The sequence below is a fragment of the Lampetra planeri genome, chromosome 52, assembly GCF_965212315.1.
Source record: "Lampetra planeri chromosome 52, kcLamPlan1.2.h2, whole genome shotgun sequence".
NCBI classification, from domain to species: domain Eukaryota; kingdom Metazoa; phylum Chordata; class Hyperoartia; order Petromyzontiformes; family Petromyzontidae; genus Lampetra; species Lampetra planeri.
In genome coordinates, this window is record NC_136158.1 from 2,947,531 (window position 1) to 2,962,073 (window position 14,543).

At 50.8% G+C, this 14,543-nt stretch overlaps 1 protein-coding gene across 1 annotated transcript in view; it reads left to right on the forward strand.

Moving 5' to 3' along the window:
- Nucleotides 1-14,543, forward strand: part of LOC144734687 (uncharacterized) — a 59,662-nt gene that overhangs the window by 26,422 nt on the left and 18,697 nt on the right. Inside the window, exons 4-11 of the mRNA XM_078616990.1 lie at nucleotides 2,643-2,712; nucleotides 6,445-6,503; nucleotides 7,496-7,579; nucleotides 7,847-7,984; nucleotides 8,478-8,677; nucleotides 10,907-10,988; nucleotides 12,464-12,622; nucleotides 13,524-13,670. Coding sequence (XP_078473116.1) covers nucleotides 2,643-2,712; nucleotides 6,445-6,503; nucleotides 7,496-7,579; nucleotides 7,847-7,984; nucleotides 8,478-8,677; nucleotides 10,907-10,988; nucleotides 12,464-12,622; nucleotides 13,524-13,670 — 939 coding nt within the window. The remainder of the gene's footprint in view (nucleotides 1-2,642; nucleotides 2,713-6,444; nucleotides 6,504-7,495; nucleotides 7,580-7,846; nucleotides 7,985-8,477; nucleotides 8,678-10,906; nucleotides 10,989-12,463; nucleotides 12,623-13,523; nucleotides 13,671-14,543) is intronic.

Consider the following 14,543-nt stretch of genomic DNA (forward strand, 5'->3'; position numbering starts at 1 on the left):
ACTCGCCTACCCACACTCACTGCATCCACCCACACTCACTGCATCCACCCACACTCACTGCACCCACCCACACTCACTGCACCCACCCACACTCACTGCACCCACCCACACTCACTGCACCCACCCACACTCACTGCACCCACCCACACTCACTGCACACACCCACACTCACTGCACCCACTCACTGCACCCACCCACACGCACTGCATCCACCCACTCATCCACCCACCCACTCATCCACCCACCCAATTAATCACCCACCCACTCACTCATCCACCCACTAACTCACCCACCCACACGCACTGCACCCACACGCACCCGCACTCACCCACCCACACTCACTTCCCCCCACCACTCCTTTCACCCTCGTCTGCTTCATTATCCACCCAGCCAGCCAGCCTTATCTCGCCTCCCCTTATTTATACAAGGAAGCCGGTTCTGTGAGTTGGTTACCTGCGACCGGATGCGTCGAACACCTTCCCCGATTCTCTTTGTCCCCCTCCCTCGAACCTCGACTGATTTGCATGATAAACTCATGGAACATTCCTCCTGGCCATTGTGTGTGTGTGTGGAGAGAGAGAGGGGGGTGGTGGTGAGACATTCATGACGGTCGATTAGACACGTGCAGTGTCGGATTATCGTAGTAGCAAAAGTAGCTCCATATGTTATCAATTCCGGTTCAGTGATTCTGCACTTGCTCTATTACTATAGTACTATACCGCCTTCAACTTTTATGAACGACTGGGTGTTTAAGGTTAGCGATTTGTCGTATTATATCTGGCTGTATAGCAAATGAAAAAATCCAATTACTTTACTATGCAAGTTAAACATTTATGTGTTTTCATATTTACGTGTTTTTTTAGGGCCCCTTTATAACATATGCTACAGGCCCCGTACTAGCTTAATCCGGCACTGGGCACGTGCACAGCATGTGACTACATTATTCGTGATAATTGTTTTTTTTACCCTTCCATCTGGCAACAAAGCTGACACCTTTTTTACAAGGAGTCATGTTTGCATAGACCACAATACCTGCAGTCATAATGCAAACAAAAAACGTAACTCTGATAATGTGCACTGTCCTTGAAGTTGATTGGTCCACACCCGACACAACTTTCCTTAGAGCCTAGTCTCACATGGGTTGGACCAGATGACGCCAAAAGGCGCACAACTCAAAGACAATGCACCATCAGAGTATGAGAGCTCGGGGCAAGCATTTACACCATTGGAACCTCATTTGCCAGTAAAAATTATGATAATTGTTTTTTTACCCTTCCATCTGGCAACAAAACTGACACCTTGTTTACATTATTCGTATTTTAGTCCACGAGCCCCAGACCACACACCACATTTGTCAGCCGCAGCGTAGTTGGTTCCAATGTCCTTATTGTGGCCAATAACGGTGAATTCTGTGATAGCCGTTTGGAGCCAGTGGGGCTGTCAAGTAATTCACGCGCACACGCCGGGTAACAAAACAGGCGGCGCCACGAGTGACGTTGCTTCCTTGGGTGGTAACCGAGTTAAGGCTGTGGCCCGCGGGCTATTTAAACGGAGAGGATTTGTCCGTGCGGAAAATGTTGGCCCCGTAGTGGGTGACACGGACCCGAGTTTGGCAGTCGATGAACGTGCCCGACTGGACATCTCTAGAACAAAATAGCTCCCTAGCTCATCGGATTTCTCCAGTACAAACAAAGGTTCTGATATTGTACCCTAACGAAGTCTCATACTATGAACTGGGTATGACACCGTGGGTGGTGAATGTAGCAGCCACGAGTGGATGTCGAGGACAATGTAGTCCCCATTAAACGATGCTGGTTTAGACCCTTGCGTGTGATTTTTATTGCGTGCGTGCGTGTGGGTGTCGCGAGATTTGGGCGGTGGTGGCTATGCATGTGGTCTGTAATTCAGTACCGCGGTTCCCTCGCTTTATGCGGTAGATGCCTTCTAAAAAAAAAAGGGGCTCGCAAAGCGAAACCGCTCGAGGCAGCTGCCTGCCGGGTGGCGCATCCAGCACGCAAACAGTGCCGTCCCACGTCTGACCGTCTAGCTTCGTACGAGTGAATTCAAATCGCGTAATATCGCCAATCTTGGGTAGATATAGGTGAGCCGCCACGTGCACGCCAAATCGCACAAAACCGAACCCGCGCAAAGCGGCGGGGGAAAACCTGCCTTGTGAAATTCCCTTCCTGTGGGCGTCGAGGAGCCCCATCATACCCATGGCTCACCTGGCGAAGGCAGTACAGCAAGTGTGCACTCTGCCTGTCCCATCTGTACGGGATAGCAGTGTGGTCCCCGCGCACGTGTGGGTCTTCTCCGAGTGCTCTGGATTCCTTCCCAACCACGTGTAACGACCCATTATTTGGGCCAAATAATTATTTGGCCGAAACACCTTCGCATATACGAGACCGTAGAACTTGGGCAAACTGTTGGTCGTGCCGGCTCGCCCGTGCGGCTGACCTCCAAGCTCGTCTGCGGCCCGTCGTTCTCTCTCTTCGAGGGCGCGCCGAAATACCGCGCCGGCACTTTCGCAAGTTGAAAATGAGCGTGTTATTGAGAGAGAAAAAAAAACAATCGACCAATTGGAACCTCTCGTCGTTACCGTACCCGTGTAACGTGCGCGCGCCCGCGTGTTTGCGTAACAGGAAAGCCTGCACCAGGTGATCGTCATGCCGCTTCCGGACGTTCTGGCGTTGGCCCGAGACCCCCACTCAGGTATGGGCGCCCCCGGCAGGGGTACGCAGGGCACACAGGACAGGTGTGCTGTTTGCGAGCACCGAAAAGGCCGGTGGCACATGAGGGGGTGGGTGGCCAGCACCACGCGCGGCCGTCTCCTTTGTCCGCCTGGTGCAGTTGTTTGCACACCGCACCAGGTACTTGTTCAAGGCTGAGTCGGCCTAGGGGAGGCCCCACGACCGGTTCAGGAATTCGTCACCGATGTTGGCCGTGCGCGGGAATCGAACACGGGGTTGCCGGGTTCATGATCGCCGCTCGCTAACCGCTAAACTACTGCTCCCCATACACACACGGCACACACAGGGCACACACACACAACCCGCACGCAGGGCACACACACGCACACACACGCACACGGCACACACGCACACGGCACACACACACACACGGCACACGCACACACGGCGCAAGCACACACACGGCGCAAGCACACACACGGCACAAGCACACGGCACACGCACACTTCACACGCACACTTCACACGCACACATACACACACGCACACATACACACACGCACACGGCACACACACACACATGGCACACACACACGGCACAAGCACACACACGGCACAAGCACGCACACGGCACACGCACACGGCACACGCACACTTCACGCGCACACTTCACACGCACACACGGCACACGCACACGGCACACGCACACGGCACACGCACACGGCACACGCACACGGCACACGCACACGGCACACGCACACGGCACACGCACACTTCACACGCACACTTCACACGCACACTTCACACGCACACATACACACGGCACACACACAGGGCATACACAGGGCACACGTACACATGGACACCCACGTACAGGCTCCTACTAGTGCATCATGACCTTTCGCACACAGACAATCGGTGGCTGAAAATGTTTGATCTTCAGAATCGGATACTCTAGGTGGTTTGTAGATATTGCCTTCAACACAGAATCCATCACTCAACCGCTGTCAGCGTTTATATCATCATAATCTTTCATTTTTCGATTTAAAGTTTTCGTGACTGCAGGGATTCATCTTCTTGGTTCTTTCGGTAAAGTCACGTAGAAGGGAAATAATGAAGTAATAAAAATAAAACATAATAATTATGTTTAATGTTTTATTTTTAGTCACGTGGAAGGGAAATAATAAAATTAAAAAAATCAAACATAATAATAATTTTTAATGTTTTATTTTTATAATTTCATTATTTCCCTTCTACGTGACTTTACCGAAAGAAAATAATAATAAAATAATCGTGTTTTATTTGTTTTATTTTATTATTTCCCTTCTACGTGACTTTACCGAAAGAACCAAGAAGATGAATCTCTTTCATGTTTTTTTTTCTGAAAATGTTTTTGCATTTGACAATTTTTCCACGATTGTTCATTTGGCGTCATGCCAGGAGACGAGGCCCCCCCCATTCGGTTCTCTCGCAGAGCAGTGGCAACCCTTCCGGCTTGGAGAACGGCCCACAGAAGTGGACGTCACAGAGCCCCCCACCTCCGTTGTCCCTTTTCAAGTGACCCTCTGGTCCACACGCAAAACTTTCCCACCCGCTCAGGATATGCGAGCAATGTACGTTGCATGACAGCGAAACCGATACTTGAATCCCAGAGATGCAAAAATCCAATTTAAAGTGATCATTATTCTTTGACGTCATGGTTGACCGGCTTCAGACCTTCAACTCACCGCCACTTGTGAAGCCAGTTTTAATTACTGGCAGCTACCTGAATGTAAACCCAGGATCTCAGCTGTACTAGCTGAGACCTGAGATCCTAGGTTCAAATTACTACAATCAGCACAATCGTCAGTCGTGATTATTATTATCTGTGTTTTCTTTGTAAATCTTTGATAGCCTTCAGCACGGCGTTGTTGTCTGGACTGGTCACCTGGCCCTTTCAATGTTCCCTGGCTGCAGAGGACACACGATAGCATAATTGTGTCTGGAGGGCACGGGGCATCACGGTTCAAAACGTGGCCCTGTTCCAATGAGAAATTAGATCGTGCGCAGCGTGCCGTCCGACTTTCTCCCTCCCTGTGGCTCGTGTGAAATGCCGGCACTGTTTGGCCAATGTAGGTATGTACGTTGAACTTCTTTCGCACTGTACGTAGCCAACGGTGCTAATCGGAGGTGCAGGTGGAGGACAACAAACTAAAGGCATAAACAAAAAATCACACGAAGGTCGGAGTTTAGGGGTGTTCACCCAGCTTCCACCGCAATGGGGGGAGCCACCACTGACAGAAACGGTCGCTGTGGTACATCCGAGCCGAGCCAGAACGGAGCGCTCACCGTACAGGTGAATTTCCACTGGACAGTTGCCGAGCCGAGCCGAGCCATAATGAAATCGAGGTACGCTGGCCTCGCGTGACATCTGAATCTGGCTTGGGGCCAAGCAGGGCCAGGGGCAGGGTTAATGATGCGTTCGTTTGCATGTGACGTTGGCAGCATGGCTCGGCTTGTGCAGTGGAAAAACAAACCTGGTGCCTCCTGAGCTGGCTCGGCACAGGCCCCGGCACGGCTTGGCTGTATGGTGGGAAAAAAAAGTCTTGGTGGCTGTGACATTGAGGCCGGGTGGATCAGAGGTCTGAGCGTTGCACTGGCACCGCTAAGATCCTGGGTTCTAATCGTGATTTCGGCTGTCCGTGATTAAACCGGGTGTAGTGAGTATATGGCCTCAGCCCAATCACAAATGACTGCACAATACAAAAAAAAAATCCATCGGTAAGTTTGTTTCTGCACCAAATTTGGCTAAAATTCCAGGTCTGAGTGTTAAACGGTGAGGTTTGACGCTTTGATCACGCCGCTCAAAGGGAGATCAGATCGGACGCCGCGTCACGCGATCCGACATCGCGATCGTGATAAAATTAGAATAACGTCATTGGAACCTCATTTGCCAGTAAAAAATATGATAATTGTTTTTTTACCCTTATATCTGGCAACAAAACTGACACCTTTTTTACAAGGAGTCATGTTTGCCTAGACGACAATACCTGCAGTCGTAATTCATCATCTGGTCCAACCCATGTGAGACTCTGCTCTAAGGAAAGCTGTCTCGGGTGTGGACCAATCAACTTCAAGGACAGTGCACTTTATCAGAGTTATGTTTTTTGTTTGCATTATGACTGCAGGTATTGTGGTCTATGCAAACATGACTCCTTGTAAAAAAAGGTGTCAGTTTTGTTGCCAGCTAGAAGGGTAAAAAAACAATTATCTTAGAATAACGTGTTTATATATATAAATATTCCTTTAAGTGGCCGCGACACCACAGCGACGCTCGCTCCGGGCTAGGTGGTGCATTGTTAGGCCACCCGTGGGGGAGTGGCAACAGCTCACCAGCAGAGATCGCAAACGGGTTTTGATTCCTTACCCGTACCCGTACCCGGCCGCACCAGGGTCGCAAATGGGTACCCGTACTCGGCCGGGTACGGGTACCCGTTCCCTACCCGTACCCTACCCGAAATGAGTGACAAACGGTTACTCACCAGTGACTCACGGCCTACCCATACCCGGCCGCACCAGGGTCGCAAACGTCTACCCGTACCCGTACCTGGCCGGGTACGGGTAGCCGGGTATCGGGTAGGGTACGGGTATCGGGTACCCGGTTGCGACCTCTGCTCACCAGGCAGGCTGTCGCAGGGACGCAACGCTCGGCAAGTGTCGCTCACCCAAGTCGCGTCGTCGTCGTCGTCGTCCGTGTCGTTGTGGGTGCCGAGCAGAGCGCAGCGTGCAGGAACTGAGGAGGGTGCTTCTGCTCATGCTGGGGTGTGCTGTGCAGGTGAGCCGCCCGCCCACCCACCCACCCACAACACGCCACCCTGAACTACACAATCCTTTGTTGCCATGAAGGGTAAAACCTATTGTTATTTTTCATCATTGTTGAAGCTTCAAATCAAGATTGTTGATACGGGCAGAAATGTCCCGTTGACATAAGGGGCCGTCCATAAATGACGTCACGCAACTAGGGGGTGGGGGGGGTCAGACATCTGTGACGATGTGTGACGGGGGGGGGAGAAATGTAACGTCATATCAGAATGCGCAACTTAAAATAAATATAGACAACACGTTCTACTTAATTAAATAGACTTTTTTATCAATGTTTTCTCCTACAACATCAGAGTGCAGCGCCACATTAAATACGCACTACGATGAATAGTTTAAAGCGATTTGAAGCATGTTTTATTTGGGGGGGGGGGGGGGCAGAGCTTTTTAACGTCATATTTGAGGGGGGGGGGGTCTGACTTTTTGTGACGCCTTGTGACAAAGGGGGGGTCAAAAATCATCCAAAATCGCGTGACGTCATTTATGGACGGCCCCTAACTTGCTCGACCCAAGCTTTAAGTGCTCTCGTGCTTGCATTGTCTTTGTTGCTGTCTTGTGGCGTCCTCTGGTCTAACACTGGTGGTGAGACTAGGCCCTAAAGGCCAATCGGTTTCAAAGACGACGCATCGATAATTATCAGAGCATGTTAGCTTGTTTGCATGTTCACCACAGGTACGCGTGGTTAATGCAGAATTGCTGCCTTGCAAAAGGTTTCTATTTGGTGTTTGAACATCTTGACTCATGTTGTATTGCCAGAAAGGGTAAAACCTATTCTTATTTTTCATTATTTTTGTGCCTGGCAAAAAGGGTCCCATAAGATATAAACATTTATTTTTATTTTTTACGAGGTAAGGCCCACTGAGCCATAATAGCTCTTTATCAGAAGCGTTGCACGTTCCGATCTGCCGCGTCCTTGTGCCCACCACGGTGTCGTTGTGCCCACCGCAGTGCGAGAAGAAGGAGGCATTCATTGAAAAAATAACTCAGCTGGACCTGGAGACCCAGGCGGCGATCGTTAACCATATCAAGGAGGTAAGAGTTTGACGTTTAACCCTCGCGCATCTCGCGTTTCCCCCTCTGTTCTGTCGGTACACGTATGTGTGTTGAACTTCTTTCGCATCATACATAGCCGACCGTACTAATTGGAGATGCGCGTGGGGGGGGGGAATGGACAACAAACTAAAATACAAAAAGCAGTTCTAAAAGACAAAAACGCTCTGTGTGAGAAAAAAAACCACGTGTGCGTGCACGAATTCACGACGTCACTGCGTGTCGTTCTCGTCTCCCACCTCTACGCAGGTCACCCACAACCCTGAGAATGTCCTTGATCTGCACTGGGCTGATTCCAATGCTGCAGAAAGCCCCGATCTGCCGAGTCACAGCAGCCTGGCCAATCGCTTGCGAGGCGTCGTGGAGGAGAGAGACTCGTTTTCCCAGGTGAGATGGGAGGGGGGGGGAATGAGAAATCTCTTCGATGCGCCGTGATTTTAAAAACCGCAACAGGCAGGCGGGAGGGCCCTCCACTCGTAGGTCTCTCTGGAGAGCCTCTCTAAGGAAGCTTCCTTGGTTTTATTCTTCCACGCTGGCTGCACGTCTTTGAAAAACAGTGGGAGCATCCCCCCCCATTACCCCCACCGTGCACGGCCTGCCCATCGACCAACCGCAGTTGTGCACCGATTTGCATACTGCACAAGGGGCGGCGGCGGCGGCGCGGTTTAAGAAAAACTTGCACCGATGCTTCGACGACTCCCGACGGGAGATCGAACGGGCAAAGTCGAGTGCGCCGACCGGTCCGCACGACGGTGGCAGCAGCGTCCACGTACCACGCGCGTACATCGGTTGCACGGTTGCACGGTTGCATGGTTGCACAGTTTTATGGTTGCACGGTTGCACGGTCGTTTCTCCCCCCCCCCTCCCTCCCTCCCCGTAGACGGTTGTGGATCTGACGCTGGAGGTGGAGCGTCTCCGTGCCGCGCCAGAGCCACCCGCGGCGTCGGTTGGCAACGGGGTGGCTGCCGATCCGCCCGGCTCCGCTGCGAACCACTGGGACAAGCACGGCAGCCCCGTAGACAAGGCCGCAGCGAGTCCCGCGGAGAGCAACGTCAAGCTGCGGCGGGCGCAGCAGGAGTTGTGAGCACATTTCTCAAACGTCCCAATGTTTAAAACCATCGTCGTCAACATCGGCCATGGCCAAATCCACTGCCAACCGCCGCCATTTCCCGCGCTCTGCTGCGATGTAATAATCCTCCAGGGCAACCTGTGCAATAGCTGATTTCGTCGCTCCATCTCCGTCCGGCAGTCGTGCTCTTGGACAAATACTATTTACCTCCTATTAGTATGAATCTTCACATCCTGTTATTTATAGCCGCGCACGCACTCGGCCCTCGTCATCCACCACCCACAGTTAGCTTGGCAGGGCTTAATATCCTCGCGAGTACGGCCCAGGTCGGTGGATTATGTTTTACAATGCCACCCACAGTGGAGCGCCACGGTGGCTAGAAGATGTTAACTTCCTCGCCAGGTACACAGGAGGTCGTGGGTTAGATGTTGAGATAGTAACTACCTCCAAAAGGTATACAGGAGGTCGTGGGTTCGATGTTGAGATGTTAACTACCTCGCCAGGTATACAGGAGGTCGTCGGTTCGATCCCGACCCTGACGCCTGCTGCTGTATATTTGGAGTTTGCGTGTCTCTCTCCCCGTGGTCGCTTGGATTTTTCTCCGGGTCTTCCATTTTTTTTCCTCCACATTTGGAATACGAAAAGGGGTGTGACCTGGAGGAGGTTGTAATTGTGATGCCATGGTGAAGATGGTTATGACCGCCGTGTAAGTTTTCGCAGTTGTTGCTGTACACACTCTCCGGCGTGTTTTCGGGTTGTACCGCGCGATGTTTGGCGCCACGTCCGACGTTTTCGCTCCGCATGCTGAGAGCTTCTTCAGGAACATTCAGTTACCTAAAGCATCGGGCATCGTGCGGAGCGGTCCTGCGGGAGAGCAACTCTGACCGCGCAATCGCAAATGTCGTTTTTATATTTGACCTTCGTTTCGACAGGATCTAATTTGTTTCGGCTGCCTTTGGCAACAGGATCTCACTCTGCCCGTTCACATCGGTCACATTTAGGTGTCACGCAAATACAAGTTTATTAATGTCTGTTTTTATTTTAGCCACTACCGTTTCACCTTCTATTACGGTTAACAAGCCTTTGCCAGACGCGTCTTGTGTGTATTTTTAGGGATCGCTCTCCACTTCATTGCAAATAAGACGTGTTCTACCCCTGTCGTGTTTTTTATATATTTGATTCTAAATCTTAATTCTGGTTAGATTTTATGTCGCTATTTCATTATACCTGATGATGATTGCTTGTGTTGCAATCGAAACGTCGTATTCTATTATTTAATTTAATTTATTATTTTATCTTTAGACGTGACTTAACCGAAAGAACCAAATAATAATTTGATTCTAAAACTATCAGTTCACCGATGACCAAAATACCATGGAATGGGTACGCTCTCAGCAGTTCTCGCAAACTAAGCGGGGTTTGAGCCTGGATAATTCGGCCGGATGTTACAGGCGCCATGCCGTGGGGTAATGAGCAGTAGAAAACAGTGTGTAGCGTACTGTACGTGTGTTGAACTTCTTTACCACCTTACGTAGCCAACCGCGCTAATCGGAGGTGTGCTGGAACGACAACAAACGGCAGTCATCCATAATTGTGCTGTACTTGTGTGCTTTCTCATCATCGCTCATGCGCGCTGATTACACTGGTCAAAAAAAAAAATTCTGGCCTGGACTTTTGCAGCTGTTTTAGACTAATTTCAGTGTGCTGATTCCAAATCTGATCTCAGATTTGCTCTATCACATCTCATTTTTATGCTATCGGCATACCCCATTTTCATTGATTTTACCCGAAATTAACTCTGTCACTTATGATTGCAAGTTGTTGCGAGTCAGTGACTGCTTTAGTGTTAAAATATGGTGCTGTATTTCTAGGATAGTGTGTTTATAATATAATTTTATGTAGATATCCACATTCATTCTTCTGCAGTTTTTATTGAAAATGCAATATTTGATATCTCAAAAACCTGATGTGATAGACAAAATCTGATGCCAGATTTGGAATCAGCACCCCAAAATTACATTCAAAACGTTGGAATACCTTATGCCAGAAAAAGTGTGACCCGCGTTATATATAGATTTCTATTCATCATGTGGGCCATGTGAAATGATGCAGTGGATCGTGTCTGGCCCGCGGGCTAAAGGTTCCCTTATAGGTTTCCCCACGCCTGTCGTCATGGTAAAACCCAGTGAGTGACACGTGACGGGTACCCCTTGCCACTCACTCCCACACCCCACGCGCAGGGATGAGAAGAAGGAGGAGCTCACGGACGTGAAGCAAGATGTGCAGCGGCTGCACTCCGAGGTTCAGCGACTCCGCCACGAGGTTAGAGAGTCCATGGGCACGCCGGGTACTTGCGGTCCCTCCCTCCCTCCCCGAGATTGATTGTGAGCGCACACGGTATAATTAGCCACCCAGCTCGAGGCCAAAGCTCCTCTTTGTGCTGCACAAAGCCGACCCAGTTTTGTGACGGCCAAGCTTGGGATCGTTTGTAACAACGTCAAGGTCACCCGTGGCGTGGCTATGGCCTCGATGCCGTGCTCGATGATCTAATGCAACGCATCTTAAAATAGTAACGTCAAGTTTCGTGTAAAGTTTCATGCCTCGTGTAAAAGGTTGATGAAGGTGCAGCCCTGTAATTGCTTGCTCACCTTACCGCTGGCGGAAGGGCCTCCGCTAGAGGATGCACTACATAGCCCTCCTCCCGAAGATGAACTTGGCCTACTCTTCCTCACCGGCCAGACAACTTGGAAGAGGTGGAAGTGCCCACGTTTTGCCCCACTATACGCTGATGGACTAACTGCGGTGTTCCGGTTTATACTTCTGGGTGGACAAACGAGGGGTGGATTTCATAAACTTGTCTCCGTTTGTTTTAAACGACCGTTCCTAGGCGTTCGAATCGAACCGGCGGCCTCTGCATCGTGAATCCCGTGCGCGAGCCGCTGCACGGCGGCATGTCGTTGTGATGAATTAAATCATCGTTGTTGCCACACCGCTTGAAACGCAATGCTAAGAAGAAGCACAAAGGATGAGCAATGTGACAAAATCGGCAAAAGCGTTCCCTCTTCCCTAAGTCCAGTGTGTGCTCACCGTTACTCTGCGGAACATAAACTCCAGGATTTACAAGACGTGACCTCCTGTCCTCTCGTAAACTCGGCGACGGCTGCCGATGGTCAAGCGTGTGAGTGCGTGCGCGCGTGTGTTTGCGTGTGTTTGTGTGTGTGTGTGTTTGTGTGTGTGTTTGTGTGTGTGTTTGTGTTTGTGTGTGTGTGGGCCAACTGAAGGAGCCAGTGGTGTCGCGGTTAGTGCTACGCTGCACTACAAACCCGGCGACCTGAGTTTGATTCCTGCTCACGGCCAACAACAGTGACGATTATCTGAACCGATCCTGGGCCTCCCCTAGGTCGATTCAGCCTCAAATGAGTACCTGGCGCGATGTGTTATCATCGCCACTGGGGAGACAAAGGTGGCTGGGTGTGGTGCTGGCCACCCCACCCCCTCGTGTGCCGTGCCGGCCTTCATAGGTGCTCGCTAACAGCACTTGCCCCAACAGTCCGTTCACGCTACACGGGGGATCTTTGACTTGGGGCCAACTGCCAGTCATCTGAGTCGGTCAACCCATGGCACCTGCGCCTGTTTTGGTGATGTCCAATCAGCGACGAGAGCCTTTGACACTGCTGCACGTGGCCTCAAAGTGTTCTTAGACTGGCGCGGCAAGCGCTGTAGTGATGTCACTGCCACATGGTGGCAAGCGGTGGCTGTTGTTCTCATTGTTGTTGTTGTGCGTGGGCGCTCCACAGAACTCTCAGCTCGTGTCGGAGGCATGCTCGGCGCGTGCGTACCGCGATGAGTTGGATGCGGCGCACGAGCGAGCCGAGCGAGCGGAGCGGCTCTACGGGGAGGTGGGGCGACTCCGGGAACGGCTGCGCGACGCCGACTTCTACAAGAGCCGGGTCGAGGTTGGCTCTCTCGCTCGCTCGCTCATCCGGGCATTCGTTCGTCGGCTCGGTCGTTGTGAATGATGACTTCTTTGGTAGCCTACGAGCCAATCCAGGTGTGATCCTCTGGGTTGGGCCGCGTGTCGAGCAATTCCATTCTCTAGCTTTCATTGCCGCGCTCTACTGCAGGCAGTGTGGCGCGCAACGACGGAAGCTTGAGGCAATTTATTTTCTTTCTTTCTTTCTCAAAACGTGGCCCAACGTGGAAAATCGCACTTGGATCACGAGTGGCGGCGAAAACTTGCGTGCTCTGCCTACGACCAAGTCACCCCTGAATGCGTCGAACTTCATCGGATCTCAGAAGCCAGGCAGCCTGGCTATCGAGTGCGTGCAGGCACGATGCAACTGCATCGGGATCCACGGGGCCAGAGACTCGGGAAAAATGTTCATCGTCGCTTGGAAATGAAACTGCAATTTTTTTTATTCTCACAGCTGCCAAATTAAGGTTAATCCCAAAGTTAATGCGATGATTCTAGATTTGAAGCTTTCGTGACTGCAAGGATTCATATTCTTAGGTTATTTCAGTAAAGTCACGTAGGTAAAAATTTTTTTTAATAAAAATCACGACGTTTTGGAGGCAGCACAAGCTTCCGTCTTCAGGTGGAACAGTCACAGCACGATAGCTGTATCAAGTGTTTTTATTTTACTTTTATTAATTTGAATTTTTTTACCTACGTGACTTTACCGAAAAAACCTAAGAATATTAATGCGATGAGTTTTTTTTTTTTCTGTGTGGCAAACGGGCTGAGACCTCAGCCATGCCAGCTCAGCGCTTTGACCTCCTTAGCCACCGACCCACCCCTCCCCCCACCCCAAATTCACTTGGTGATGTTTCCGCCTTTCGCTTGGGTGCTCGCCGCAGGAACTGCGGGAAGACAACGCTCTTCTGCTGGAGGCCAAGGCGCTCCTGGAGGAGAAGGTGGAGGCGGGGAAGGCGCTTGCGGTTCGCCAGCACGAACTGGAGCGCGACAACGCAGCTCTGAGCTCGCGTCTGCTGCACATGGAGACGGTACGCGTGCGTGCGTGCTGTATTGATACATCGACCCGAATGAGCAGCTGGTGTGGCGTGTAAAACCATCGCCACTGGGGAGACAAAGGCGGCCGTGCGGGGTGCCGTGCCGGCCTTCATAGGTGCTCGCCGACAGAAATTGCCCCAACAGTCTGTTCAGGATACAATGGGGGGTCTTTGTCTTTGCTGTATTGATATCCGTGTAATACATGTGATTATCGTACATATGATCATATCAGCCGATGAGGATGACTTTTATCTCTTCAAGGGAGACGTTTTTTGGCTGTCGAGGTGTGTGCGAGGGTAATTCAAGTCATTCCCAGACTCGTTCACACGAGAAGAGAGTTTTAATTCCAGGATTGTGACAGCTCTCACAAGGTCTTCAGCATGTCCATCTACAGTACAGTACTTCTTCTTGGTTCTTTCGGTAAAGTCACGTAGAAGGGAAGTAATAAAATGATAAAAATAAAACATAATAAAATAATTCTCACGACGTTTCGGCCGCAACGCAAGCAGCCGTCCTCAGGTGAAGAATGAAACACCACCAAGCACCTGATGACGGCTGCTTGCATTGTGGCCGAAACGTTGTGAGAATTATTTTATAATGTTTTATTTTTATTATTTTATTACTTCCCTTCTACCGAAAGAACCAAGAAGATGAATCCCTACAGTCACGAAAGCTTTAAATCGAAATAGTACAGTACTTGTGTACTATTGCGGTCCTGGGCCTCCCCTACGCTGCGGTGTGTAAACACATCAGCACTGGGGGAGACAAAGACAGACAGGCGGGGCGTGCTGCTGGCCACTCATCCCGGCCTTCACAGGCGCTCGCTAAACACCACTTGCCCCAACACTCTCATGAAGGCCACGTGG